Below are 14,778 nucleotides of genomic sequence, written 5' to 3' on the forward strand. Positions count from 1 at the left end.
CGCTCTGCTCCACCTAGTACCCGACCATCACTCTGAGCTGCCTTGTGCTATCTTCCAGTTATGCTGTTTTTGAGTCATAGGGGGCCGAACTCTGCAGGAATTTGTATCCATTCTGTCCTGCAGAGATTTACTTCCCCCGGTCTATTACCTGTCAGCAAGTGATACACTGTATCAGGCGACTCACCCCTCCATTCCTCGCCTGAGGTTAGGTTCTTAGTAGCTCTGTCTCTAGTTCTCTGAATTGGCGTATTCCTGTTTTGTCTCACCTGTTATTGACCCAGCTTGACTTCTCGTTTATCCTGTTCTCTCCGCTCCTGACCTCGGCTACGAATTTTGAACCTGTGCTGCCTGCCCTGGCCTCGGGCCGTCTGACTTTGCTTTTGTCTCACCCACCTGTACCCCGTACCAGAGTCTATGACCCTTCGGTCAGCTGCTACAGTCCCAGGGACTGCCCTGGTTTGGTACCTGGTGTCTACCGGTGGCCCAGCCTATCCTCACCATCAGAGGCTCTAGTGAATACCCGCTAGACACTTAGTCACGCCCCTCCAGGGTAAGCTCAGCCAGAGGTGCAGCGTTACATAAGGAGCATACTGAAAACTTTTACTGACAAAAAAAGGAAGTATGAGTCTAAAAAATCCCCAGTGGCCAGCGTAAAAATTGCAAGATTTGTTTTTTTTTTAATAAAGATCGTTATATGAAAAAAAAAAAATATTGCAAAAAATGTTTTAAAAATACATATAACACAAAAACTAGATTTAAACACTAGGTCATTTTCTGATGACAATTTTCCATTAATGAATTTTGCGTGTCTTTCAGCTGCTCATGCATTACAGTAAGAAATAGTACATTTCTTATATAATTTCTGGTGTGAATTACAGTTAATCTGTTTGGCAGCGCTAGAACAAGCCCTCTTCTTCTAAGCTCTGTCACATTTCAAGAAGTTAGAGGAGGTGGTGTAACCGTTCCAAAACCTTTTTTTCTGCGACTTCATTTTTGACATTTTTATGTAATTTTTCTGGGAAAAAGGAATTTGTTGAATCGACCCCTTAGTCTTCAATTTTTTATATCATTATTATATTATTCTTTACTTGTAACAGGGTTGCCAACCATTCACTGACTGACAAAAAAGGTAGATGTGTCTGAGATTTTATGGAGGCTGGTGGGAGTTGAGGAGGTCATTGACTATATATTTGTCAGCATTTTACAGCCAGCAGATATCTGCTGATAATGAGTACATATAAGTATACTGAGCTATAGACATGTATTATCTGTGATATTTATCGTTCATTATCGTTTTCTATTTTGACCATAAAAAAGGTAGGTTGTCTGCAAGTTTTGCATAAGCTGTCCAGAACAAAAGACTCTTGGTGAGTTATAATGAGTAGATATGGATCAATGAACATCTGATCCAAAAATCCCAATAAATGTCACTAAACTAGATGCACTAGGTACACCAATGAGTTTCTTGTACGTTTCATGAATGATGTATGATTTGATACCTCTAGTGCATTGGCATAGTCATGTAGTTCAAGGTACAGTAATCCACGATTCACAAGAACCTTCACATCCACTTCCTTCCACCCTCCAAGGAGAAGAACAATACTGTAATCCTTCAGTGCCTGGAAAGATGAAACAGCCACCACAATATTTCACAGCATACTGTACCAACATCATAAAGTGAGCTCATTTTGACTGAGTACATTGTTTTTAACGATTTAGGGTACAACGTCATCTGTTAAATCTTAAATTGGCACCCCCAGAAAAAAATGTTGCCCTATCCTTTCATAGTAATATACATATTGATAAATAAATCAGATAAATCATTATCCACTCTGTTCCGGCCTTTTTGTTTGTCCCACATGACCTGCACTCTGACTCCTAGAATCCTGTAGTGTCTTCATTATGCGGCAGAATTCAGATTAGTGATGCATCCTTATGATGCTTTGGTCGCGGGTCATGTGGCAGAAAAAAAGGCTGCAATAAAGAGGAAAATTCACTAATGAAGTGATTGGTAAGAAAACAAATGGCACTACTTGCAATCTCAATATAAGGGTTCATTCAGATGTCAGGTTTTCTCGTACGAGTGCTATCTCTATTTGCAGGCCACCGCAGTGGACCATTTGCTAAGATAACTTGATAATCTAAAGTTATATCATGTGAAGGTTTATATCTCCTTCTCATACTTTCATTGGATCTCCCACATTAGTAGTAACATCTGTTTTTTGTTCCTGCAGCCTCTGCTCAAACATCTATTTTTACCATATACCAAGTCCGCGAGGCTGCTCTGCTGCTTTCTACCAATAGACACATGTGCCTTGCTTAAAAGGTTCTCTAATCCTGGCTCTCGTCATCTTACCTCTTCATACATCTTGATCTGATGAAAGCAAACTCCTCTGTTGTAATACACAAGAGAGCAAAATGGATCCAACTCTGCCGCTTTTGTTAAGTCTTGAATTGCCAATTTATATGCCTGGAATGGACAAAATATTGATTATGTCTTGTGTAATTGTGTGCTGTCCGCGACAAAACCCTCTTGTGACATATGGCATAGTACAGGTCCTGTGCACACAGAATGTCTGATCACATGACTGTGACATCAGCACAGGTCCTGTGGGTGTGTACTACAGGATATATAAACCCCGGTAGTCTTCAGACAGGGTGTGTAAGGCGTGAGGCCTGTTCCTGTGTGGGACACTGCTAGAGTGTGAGGCCTAGTGAGGCCTATTGAAGCCTGGTGAAGCCTGAAAGGCAGAGGCTTGGAAGGCAAGAGCCTGAAAGGCAGAGGCTGGATGTTGGCTGTGTAAGCATACCAGTAGCCTTGGATGGTACGAGGGCTGGAGACCCCCATCTGGGAAGCCGTAAAGCCACAGTGGTGGCAGAATAAACCTGAAGCAGCTAAAACCCGCCAAAGGTAAAAACACTGCGTTATATGGACATTTATATTGTTGCCTAGCTGAGGGCTGTAACTGGAGCCAAGTGGACGTGTCTGTCGCTGGAAAGGCTCCCGAATGTTATGTGTGTAATATGCCGGTGAGCCACTAAGATGGACTGCGCGATAAGCAGTTATGAAGTGCAATAAACTGCTGAAGTGTGAAAACTGAAAAACATGGCTGGTGTGCTTTAATTGACCCGATGCAGCGAGTATCCCCCAGTATGATGACTAGCGCTGCCTTACAATATATATATATATATATATACACACACACACACACACAGCGGGTGAAATGAATGAGTATTGAACACGTCAACAATTTTCTAAGTAAATACATTTCTAAAGGTGCTATTGACATGAAATTCTCACGAGATGTCGGTAACAACCCATCCAATCCACATAGGAAAAGAAATCAAATCTTAGATGCCCATAAATTAAGTTATGTGCAATAATGATAAATGACCCAGGGAAAAAGTATTGAACACATGAAGAAAGAGAATTGCCAAAATCAATGGAAAGTCATGACAACAGCTGAAATCTATCAGTAATTAGAAAGCAATCCTGCCACTTAGTGAAAAATAATATCAGCTAGTTCAACTGATGGCCTATAAAAAGGTGTTTCATTACCAAAGTGCCAAGCAAGAAACAACTCATGATGGGTAAAACAAGTGAGCTGTCTCAGGACATTTGCAACCTTATTGCTGCAAAACATACTGGTGGCATTGGTTACAGAAGAATTTCTAAACCACTGAAGGTTCCAGGGAGCACTGTTGGGGCCATAATCCGGAAGTGGAAAGAAGATAAGCCTGTGAAATACTGGGAGAATATAGTCTAGTCAGATGAGACCAAAATTGAACTCTTTGGATGCCATAATACACACCACGTTCGGAGGCCAAAAAGCACTGCATATCACCCCAAAAACACCACACTAACAGTGAAGTTTGGAGACCGGAACATCATGGTGTGGGGCTGTTTTTCAGGATAAGTCACTGGCAAACTTCGCATATTGAAGGAAGATGATGAATGGACAAATCTACCAAGACATTCTTGATAAAAAATCTGCTGACATCTACCAGGATGATGAAGATGAAACAAGGGTGGAAATTTCAGCAGGTCAATGATCCTAAACACACAGCCAAGGAAACTCTCAATTGGTTTCAGAGAAAGAAAATAAACTGCTAGAATGGCCGAGCCAATCACCTGACCTGAATCCAATAGAATATTTATGGAAGGAACTAAAGCTCAGAGTTCATAGTAGGAGCCCATGGAAGCTCCAGGATGTGAAAAATGTTTGTGTGGAAAAATGGGCCAAAATCACACCTGATCAATGCCGGCAACTAGTTTCTCCATACAGGAGACGTCTTGATGCTGTCATCACCAATAAAGGCTTTTATATGAGGCATTAAATACATTTCAGTAAGTGTGTTCAGTACTTTTTCCCTGTGTCATTTTTCATTATTACACACAACTTAATTTCTGAACATCTATAGTTTGATTTAACCCCTTCATGACATATGGCGCATATATACGACATATGGAATGTCCCTTACTTTAATGCAGGCTTTGACGCTGAGCCCACATCTTTCCCCGCACATGACAACTGTTTTAAAGCGAACCTGTCAGAAGGAATTTGCTAAGTAAACTACACACAGTGTCATCTTGGGGCTGCTGCACTGATTAATATGATACCTGAGGTGAAGAAATCTGTCTTGTGGTTCTTGTGTAATCAGTGTTTGCAGTTAATAATATGCTTTGGGGCGGACCTGTAGGCAGGGTCTTTCCTTAGTGCTCCAGGCCAGATCAGCAAAATAAGACATGCCCACAGGCCCGTCCCTATCTGTCTCTCTGTCTGTATGATGTGCTTACTTGTGCTGTGGAACGGGCCTGTGGTCAGGTCTTATCTTGCTGATCTGGCCTAGAGCACCAGGATAAGACCCTGCCTACAGTCCCGCCCCAGAGCATGGGCATATCATTACCTCAAAACTGCAAACACTGATTACACAAAAATCACAAGATAGATTTCTTCACCTCAGGTATCATATTAATCAGTGCAGCAGCCCCAACATGACACTGCCGCTTTAATCAGTTGGGCTCGTGGACGGTGTTCATAGCAGATCGTCATTTCTGCTCTACATAGCACAGGCAATCGGATGATCGCAGCTTCAAGTCTCCTGAGAGGACTATTAAATAAAGTAAAAAGTGAAAAAAAACTTTTAAAAATATGAAAATAAAACAAACACAAAAGTTCAAATCGCCACCCTTTTGCCCCATTGAAAATAAAACAACACTGCAATAAAATGCAATAAGAGGCGATCAAAACATCATATATACCTCAAAATGGTATCAATAAAAACATCAGCTCAGGGCACAAAATATAAGCCATCACCCAGCCCCAGATCCCAAAAAATGGAAACGCTATGCATTTCAGAAAATTGCGACAAACGCAAAGACTTCTTTCATACCAATGTCTGAATTTTTTTTCACCACTAAGATAAAAAGTAAACATACATGTTTGGTATCTGCGTACTATTACTGACCTGGGGAATCGTATTGGCAGGTTACTTCTACCATAAAATGAACATGGTAAATAACAAGAAAACAAGAATTGTGATAAAGTCTCAGTAATGGTTATAGACTAGAATGGGCGGTTTATCAGTCAGAATATGGTCTGGAAAAATAATGGCAACTCTGTAAATATTTAGTCTTTGCATAATCTTGATGTGTTTGTCAGTAAAAGTTTATAAATTTAAGAAATGTTTAAAATTCCACTTCAGTAACCATAGACACATCCGACTACAATCTAAAAACAATGAAGCTGTAAACTTTGTGAAAACTTTTGGCCACATTTCGGCAATGCTGGGTGACCTTGGAAAATATAATTATCAGTGTTGAGTGAGTATGTTCTATTAACCCTTTCGCCGAGTATGCTCGGGCCGAGCTCCAAGTATTTACAGCTGCTCGGTGATATGGTTGAATCACTCCCGTGTGCATGATTTGCGACTGTTTGACAGTTTTATTACATGTGAGGAATGTCTATTTCTTACACATTCCTCACATGTAATAAAACTGTCAAATAGTTGCAAATCATGCACACGGGAGTGATTCAACCATATCACCGAGCAGCTGTAAACACTCGGAGCTCAGCCCGAGCATACTCGGACAGAACATACTCGCTCAAACCTAATAATTATGCCTCTGAATGCCATGCCAACCCATTGGCGTCCTTCAATGTCATAGTTGGGGCAGTGGTAGGAGTTACAGTCTCCTTTTCAACCCCTTTAGATACCGCAGAAGCTTGGTCGGCAATAATGTTTTGGTAGGTGGCATAAGTCAATATAACTTCCATAATAATGCCTAGATCTAAGGTTTCCCAAAAGAACGTTACCCAGAGCATACGCTTTCTCTGCCTTTTTTCATTAATGTATCCTGGTGCCATCTTTTCCAAAGGCAAGCCAAGCTCACAATTCCAGCCGCCTACTTGATGTCAAAGAAAACTGAATTCTTCAGACCATGCCACCTTCCACTGTCCATAGTGAAGTTTTGATGCTCACAAACCCATTGCAAGTGATGAAAAGTGAACAACTAAACATCTTCAAGAAACAAATGTTTATTTGCTGTCTATTATAACCTACCAACTACACAAGATAATCAATATTATTCGCTTCACTTTTGGTTGGTTGTTGTAAAGTATACACTTAAAAGGAGTTAGCCTTGACTTTGTGGTTGTTTTTTTCCCATTGGGCTAAGAACTTACCAGTAGGTAGTTGCTAACTATGTGCCTGTTCTGCCCTGCAATGATTTGTTTCAGCTCAGGCAGTGATTCTCCTGCTTCCTTTGACCTCACCACAACAGAGCAGCTCTTTCTCTGTAAGGATCTGAACCATATACCTGTTCAGCCTGGTTTTGCACTTATCCAAGATGGAGTTGACAGCTTCACGGGGGCCATCTTGTTTCCTGTCTGACATTTCCTGCTTCCTGTTTGCTGGATATATAAAGGGACTCCGTCCACTATACCTTTGCTTGTATATCTCGTGCTTCACCTGTTACCAAGCTTGGAGGACTTGTATTGTACTTGCCTCTTCTCATCATTGGGGTTACCCGTCTGCTACTTATCTACCGTTCGTCTGAAGATTCAACTCGTTCTGATCTGCCCTGCATCTATCTCGATTGCGGCTTGCTCCCTGCAAGGAGCCCAGTCCGGGTTTAGGATCTTTGGACTTTGCATTTCTGGACCTTGAATACTTATCGGTTCGTACAAGACATCAGATCTGTTTCTAGAGACTGTATTTGCTTATCAATTATTACCAAATCCTGATTGCTACAATATACTTATTGAGACGTGATATACTGTGTTTGTTTTCACTCTGACCCATGCCATCGGTCTCCATAGCCTCAAGGAGTATATGTTTGACATTCTCTTTCATTCTGCTCTGGAGTGGGCGTTACTACTGATATCATTCTGATCGACAGCTGGCTCCCCGCAATTAGGGAGTAGGGAGCTGGTTGTCAATGAGCGTGACATCGGCAGGGATGCCCCGACGACTGGGCAGACTGGAATAGAAGGATCTGCTGTGTTGATGTGACGTCATCGGAAAGAAGAGAATCCTTAGCAGAAGTAGTCTGTGACAAATCGTTGGAGGGCAGTACAGGAAGTTAGCAACTACCTGCCGGTAAGTTTAGTCCCATAGCAACAAAAAAAAACTAAGTCATGGATAACCCCTTAAATTTTGATGATGCCACATGGTATATTGGCGGTATGCTCCATTTGTGTCATTGTGTGACACCATGTGTTTCCACCATTAGTTACTGACTTTCTGTTTTTACAACCGAACAGGAAAATGGAACACAGAATGCCAGTGTGAACCGAGCCTCAGCCAAATGGTGACCAAGTCGCATTAGTGCTTAGATTAGGATTGACAGGCTATAGTTTGATAATTTCTGAATAGTAACTGTAGCCTTGGCTTTATTGAATGGTATAAAAAAACGATAATCACAAAATGTCTGTGCCAGGGATAATTTTTGATTGTGCATATTTGGTATCAGTTCACTTAAGGGACATTTGTTTTTAAAATATATTTTGATTACATGGTTTCTGGTTTTGCATTTACAGCCAGAGATACTCATATATCACTACTGAAATTATGTAAATTTTAAGAGCCTATTGATTGACAGTGATCAACAAAGCTCGAATTTTCTCCAAGAACAAAGCCTGTAGTACAAACTGCAGAGATGAAATAAACCCCCCTTGAGTGACAATTACTTACAGAGACAAGCTTCAGGCCTTTTAGAGTAGTTAAAAGGCTGTTCCAGAGATAGAGCATCTCACCTTTATGTAGTACTTTAACGCTCCTCTGTAGAGATAAGCTCTTACGCTGCGTGGCTGTACTTTGATTGCAGAATTGCAATTCATGATGGCTTTGGAATATCTCCTTTTAAATCCATAGAATGCTGCTCGGCACAAATAGGCCTGCATTAAAAAGCAAATTATTATGGTAGTAAGTGCAGGGTGAATATGAACAGCTGTGCCCCACACTTAATAGCAGATGAACATACTGTACCCACATACATAAGTCACGGTACAAACACACTTGCAACATACGGATACAAAAGAAATACAACATGCTCGATACCAAAGGATGTGCTCCATTCACATTACTAGATAGTAAATCCAGCTCTTCATGAATGAATACTTCTTGAGGCTCCTGAGCACAATTGCAAAATCTTTAACATCCTCATCTCTACATTTACTTTATGCTACTAGTCTCATTATATGGGACAGAGACCTTTTGTACCCCTTCAAACTTCTAGGCCCAGATATCACTGCAACCTAAGCACCCCCTATAGTTACACTCCTGCAGACCACTCCCACTAACAACATGATCAATTCATACCCTCAAATGAATTTAAAGGAGTTGTCCACTACTAGGACAATCCATTCTTGAACTAAATGTTTGGCCCCGATAAAATAGAAAAACCTATACTCACCTTCCGTGTTGGTGCCGTTCCAGCGGTGTCAGCACTCGAGGTCCCAGGGCTCTGGTGCGGTAGTTGTGACACGTGGTACCCGGCACCCAATCATTGCTGGCGTCACTGTTCCTGCCTACGTATGAATTGAATATCAAAAGGAAGTCCGGGCTGCAGCTGATCTTTGACTTCCTCTTCATGTTCAATCCGTAAGTAGGCGGGGACAGTGACGCCGGCGCTGATGGGATGCCGGGCACCACGTGTCATTCCACTGCACCAGAGCTCCGGGACTGCTAGTGCTGACACTGCTGGAATGGCGCTGGCACGGGAGGGGAGTATAGTTTTTTTTACTTTATCAGGGCCAAACATTTAGTTCAAGAAGGGGTTGTCCTAGTAGTGAACTACCCCTTTAACAACTCCCCCTTCCGCTATGTATTCTATGGAAAATATATTATATCTTTAGCTTGAATCAATATAATTTTGTACCTGAAAATGTTCTGGGTTTATCTCAAGGGTTTTATTGAAATCCTGTACACAGTTTGCTTGTTGGAGACGCATTCGGCAGAGTCCTCGTTGATAATGGGCATCGCAATAACCAGAGCGATTCTTCACTGCACTGGTCAAAGCCTCAAGAGCCTGGAAAATATACAGTTTTCATTGCAGCAGATATAATGGATCTGTATAAGACAGCTTTACATACTATGAACATTCAGCATCAATAAACCAATACAGATAAGTGATAATATGAAAAGATAAGCTGGCAGATGCACCCACTTAAAGGGTTGTCCGGCCTTAGGCTACAAGCCTGCAGTCACATAGTGACTGCAGACTTGAGAATCCTCACAATGCATGCGTTGTGAAGATTCTCCAGGGTCAGTGCTCGGATCGCCGGGCATGTGAGCTCAGGTATGTGATTTGCATACATGTGGTCACCTGCCAACTAGATGGGCATAGCCTCGCTCAATGCAAGCGTATTGAGTGAGGCCGGACACGTCTAGTTGGAATGTGGTCACAAGTCTGCTGTCACATAAAGTCGGCTAGACAACCCTTTTAACAGTATTGACATATTAGAGGAATAATTATTTTTTTAAAGAACAAAAAGAGTCTAGAAACATTCCAGCACTGAGCAATGTTTAATGAAAGTGGAACGTCGATTTTGTTCTTGCTACGCCATTTACCGATCTGAGTAATTTATTTTATATTTTGATAGATCGGGCATTTCTGAACACAGTGATACCAAATATGTGTATTTTTTTTATTTTTTATTTTCAATGGGGCAAAAAGAGGTGATTTGAACTTGTGTTTTTTTTTAGTTTTTTCATATTTTTTAAAACTTTTTTTTTTCACTTTTTGCTTTATTTAACTCCTTCACGCCGCAGCCAATTTCTGTTTTTGCATTTCTGTTTTTTCTTCCTTTTCTTGGCTGCATAGCAAAGCTGAAGAGTTGACTACCAAAAATGTGAAGCATCAGCCTACTGAGCGTGCTCAAGTGGCCCTGTGTAAACTTTTATTTTTATGTATACTTTAAAAGAACAAACCTTATTAGAAAAACTAAATCTCAAATGATGCATTCCCTTTGAAAGGAATTAAGAACATTCTGTCCATGGTGCTGAATTAAAATTATAACATGATGATCAACTATTATGCACCACATAGCATAACATGGCCCCCAATCAGTTGTGGTGGACTGTAGAAAATACAATTAATAAATTAATATATTAATAGTCAAATATATAGTACTGTTCAAAATGCCACTGCCCATAATCCCAAATAATGCAATGCCCCAAAGTAATTCTAACAGACGTGTGCCACTCCTGATACTCAGTATTGCCACAATGATAGCACTAATTAAGATTGACAGTAATATTACTACATGTACTATCCAACTGCATGGCCAGAATAGTCAGTGATGGAGCAGAAAGTGAGCATCGTTGGATACCTGGTCACTGAAGGCCATTGACACCTCCTCTATGCCATACTAGGTGTATGCATGTGCTTTATACAAATAAGATACACATAGAAAGTTGTTGTTTTTTTATCACCCACTCACCTTGAGAAATTTAAACTGCTCCATGTAACACAGGCCGAGCAGGTAGAAAACTTCGGACTTATCAGAGGGGGGCAATTGGTTCAGTAGGTCGAGTGCCTGTCTGAAGCTTTCACTTGCATCCTATTAAATTGTGCAAATACAATGTTATTATAAAATAGGAATAACTGTTCACTTCTTATCTTTTACCGGCTGAGATTCTGACTTTCTACAACAAGGTGCAGAACTTTAGATTCACTGTCATTGTCTGTAACGTATCCATCCATAATAAAAAAGAAAACCATAATACGACTCTACATGAAAATTAAAGTAACTCTGCAAATGGTGTAAAAAAAAATGTCCTTCAGTTTTACGTTAGCAGCTTCTATACAGTGTTTCCAAAATTCAGACTGCAACCCTGTGTAGTCTGCCCTACTGAAAGCACGTCTAGTGGGAGAAAATTAACTTTATTTCTCCTGGGAGCCACCGGCTTTTAGTCATAAAGGCATGCCCACAGCGGCTACAATCAGCACTCACAACAATGTGACAGCTCGCTCTACACAGATCCACTGCAGTCAACTGTCAATTAAAGTTCCCGGGAGTGCTTACAGCCGACGCTCACTGTGTACTGACTGTAATCGCTCTGGGAACGCCTTTAAGACTGAAAGCTGGCAGCTCCAGGGAGGAATAAAGTTCATTTTCTCCCATTATTTGCGCTGGTAATAGCATTTAGAGACATTACAGGTTCCATTTAATGTCAATGTGTCAAACCAGTAAAAGAAAGCAACAATATAATAACTGACTTGACTCACGTTTAATTTTTTTACATTTTCTTTCCAAAATTTTGGCACACCATTGCATGTATCCAAAACATGATGGATTTTTCATACTTTTCTGAACATTCGAAAATTTAGATCTAATGTAGCGCCCGATACCTTGTTTTTCTTGGCTTTCATCTGAATTTTTCCTAAAAGTATTAACAGAGCAGGCATTGGCTTTTCTTTTATGGCAGTGACCAAGCAGTTAATGGCACTGCTGTTTTGATGGAGGAAAGACTGGACAAGGGCTTGCTGCACTGGAGAAGAACCTGGAGATAATTAGAAGCCATTAGGAAAGGAGCTGTATCACCTAGCATGAGCTGGCACTTAGTTCAATCATATTTTACTCTTCTACAGGGTCAGATTACAGGGAGGACAAAAGTGGCGATTGCTCAGGGGCTTCCCCCACTCCTAATTTCAGGAAATAGTTCCAAGACTCTCCCTGCAGAAAGAGGTACAAAACTGAAATTTTTTAATAAGTTTTAATATGTTGCAGGACAATTCATTACGCAGCTTTTATTAATAATTTCTAACGGTCGAAGATCTTTGCTCTTTTTTCAGAACATTGTTGCCCCATATTTCTGCAATTCTAACTAAAATCTGGTTTGTGTTCACGGCGATAAGGAAAATAATCAACCCACATATTATAATCCATCAATTGCCAATATGTTATTACTCGTTATATTCCAGCTTTATAAAATCATGTTTTGCTAATGCTAAAAGAAGCCAAGGCTGAACTTGCAGATATTGTTGGAATGTTCTGTAAGAAAATCTTCTCTGGATAAGATCTATTCACAGAAACCAAACGTCTCAAAGTCTTTTCAGACACAGTGATCCTTGAAAATTAATAATTATCTATATTTTGCTTGTGCATTGTGTAATTATTACTGGGTTGCGACATTCTTTGGTTTGGGCATGTGCAGAAACTCCATGGCTGAGGGTCACAATTTTTACATAAATTCTGCACCCTTTGTGGGGCAATCTAGACCATTATCACTAAGGTCTCCATGCACATATTTACTTAATCAACTATCTTTATATATCCTTTATAATTGTTTTTAAATGTAATTTTTATTCTTAATACATTTCCTTTTTATGAAAATCACCTGGAAAGACTGGATCTTTGCTAATGGTACAGATTTCCATGTCAGTTGGTTATGGACAAAATGACATCTTCAGCTCTGCTTACCTCTGGGAAAAATTGGGCATGCTAAAACAAACATGCCCAATCGTCCCACAAATCAGACATTTAGCGACTCTTAGGCTGCCCCATATGCATTGGATTATTGGCAGACCATACAGACACTGGTTGACAATTATCTAATGTGTTTGGCCACACATTATGGAGAGCTGGAAACAAATGGGTTAAACCTGCGCTGCCGTCAGAAGGATGATGAGAAGACCGAGATCCAGAGTATGCAGTTTATTAGTCAACGCGTTTCGAAGTTTCAAACTTCTTCATCAGGACAAACCACAGTAATACACACAGCCAACACATGCAGGTATATATAGACGTAAAATTCAAATAAAGGCGCGTAAAAACGGACCTATGAGGTCATATGACCGGAAGCGACATATATATAACCCAAAAGAAGTATATTGTATGTAAAACATTGGAACATTTTGTATAACACACTATTAGCAAACATATAATAAAAAATACATACAGAAAAACACACATTTTTCAAGAAAAATAACAAAAAACGGAAATGTAGAAAACATGAAACAATAAAAAATAAAGTGTTCACTATTGATGTAGAAAATCAATCAATCAATCATGAACACTTAAGAGACCAGATCGATTCCATTTTTATCTATTTTTCATTGTTTCACGTTTTATACATTTACATTTTTTGATATTTTTCTTGCAAAATGTGTTTTTTTTCTACATGTATTTCTATTATATGTTTGTTAATAGTGTGTTATACAAAATGTTCCAATGTTTAACATACAATATTCTTTTGGGTTATATGTCACATTCCGATCAGATCCGTTTTTATGCGCTTTTTTTGAATTTTATGTCTATATATACCTGCATGTGTTGGCTGTGTGTATCACCGTGGTTTGTCCTGATGAAGACGTTTCAAACCTCGAAACGCGTTGACTAATAAACCGCATACTGTGGATCTCTGTCTTCTCATCATCCTTCTGACGGCAGTGCAGGTTTAACCCATTTCTTTCCAGCTCTCTATGTTTCCTTCTCCGTGGGTCTGCAGCAGCCTAAGTTTTTTCAGTGGTTGGTAGCACATAACCTGACCAGGTGAGCACGACTGCTCATTTTTTTTCCCATCCTTTATCGGGATAAGACGCTGTTGTGCTTTTCGTCCTTCCAGTTTTTACCACAAAACCACACATCATATGACACTGTTGCTAGACAGGGGGTCTCCACCAAAGATTAACCCATGGGCCCTGTTCTTATAAAATTTCTATTTAAGAGCACATAACCCCAAACCATGTTTTGCCTCTTTCTGTCAATTACAGTTAAAGTATATAATATTTTTTAGCCATGACTTTCTCACATTGCACCCAATCAGCTGAAGATGCTGGTTTATATCTGGTTTTCTATTTACTTTTATCCTACTAATCCCATTAGTTTTGTGACATTTCATTGATGCTACAATTTATAAGAGCTAATAATATTGTATAAATGTAGCACACGTTGCACATTGTATAAAAAGTTTTCCTTGTGATCCAGCAAAGAGAAGATCAATTGGGGTCATACATCATCCGTCAGCTCTAATTGTATCGCCCTGCGTGAGCTGTGTCGAAACACAAGAAACGTTCAGCAGAATCACTACGATGATAAATTAGGTAGAAGGACGCTGTGGATACAAACGCAGCGAGTGCACGCTTCAGAGATTCACGTTGCTGTATTTATGGAGATGCTGACTACTTAATGACTCAGCTAAGCTGAATGCGGCCCCAGTTCTCTTTAGCTTAATTATAGTTTATTCTCTAAACTATTCTCATCTGAATCGCTGACATAGAGGACGCCAAATGTGCCAATCACGGGCTTTGTGGGAAATACTATTTAGCAG

General features: G+C 40.1%; 1 protein-coding gene across 5 annotated transcripts in view; it reads right to left on the reverse strand.

Moving 5' to 3' along the window:
* Positions 1–14,778, reverse strand: part of TTC6 (tetratricopeptide repeat domain 6) — a 196,986-nt gene that overhangs the window by 78,888 nt on the left and 103,320 nt on the right. For all 5 annotated transcript variants that reach the window (XM_073638931.1, XM_073638932.1, XM_073638933.1 and 2 more), the window contains exons 21-26: positions 11,858–12,009; positions 10,947–11,066; positions 9,383–9,532; positions 8,259–8,399; positions 2,357–2,470; positions 1,500–1,619 (exon numbers count right to left, since the gene is read on the reverse strand). In XM_073638931.1, coding sequence (XP_073495032.1) covers positions 1,500–1,619; positions 2,357–2,470; positions 8,259–8,399; positions 9,383–9,532; positions 10,947–11,066; positions 11,858–12,009 — 797 coding nt within the window. The remainder of the gene's footprint in view (positions 1–1,499; positions 1,620–2,356; positions 2,471–8,258; positions 8,400–9,382; positions 9,533–10,946; positions 11,067–11,857; positions 12,010–14,778) is intronic.

Source organism: Phyllobates terribilis, unplaced genomic scaffold, assembly GCF_046119375.1.
Source record: "Phyllobates terribilis strain yellow unplaced genomic scaffold, ASM4611937v1 Scaffold_7__3_contigs__length_470593459, whole genome shotgun sequence".
Lineage (NCBI taxonomy): Eukaryota > Metazoa > Chordata > Amphibia > Anura > Dendrobatidae > Phyllobates > Phyllobates terribilis.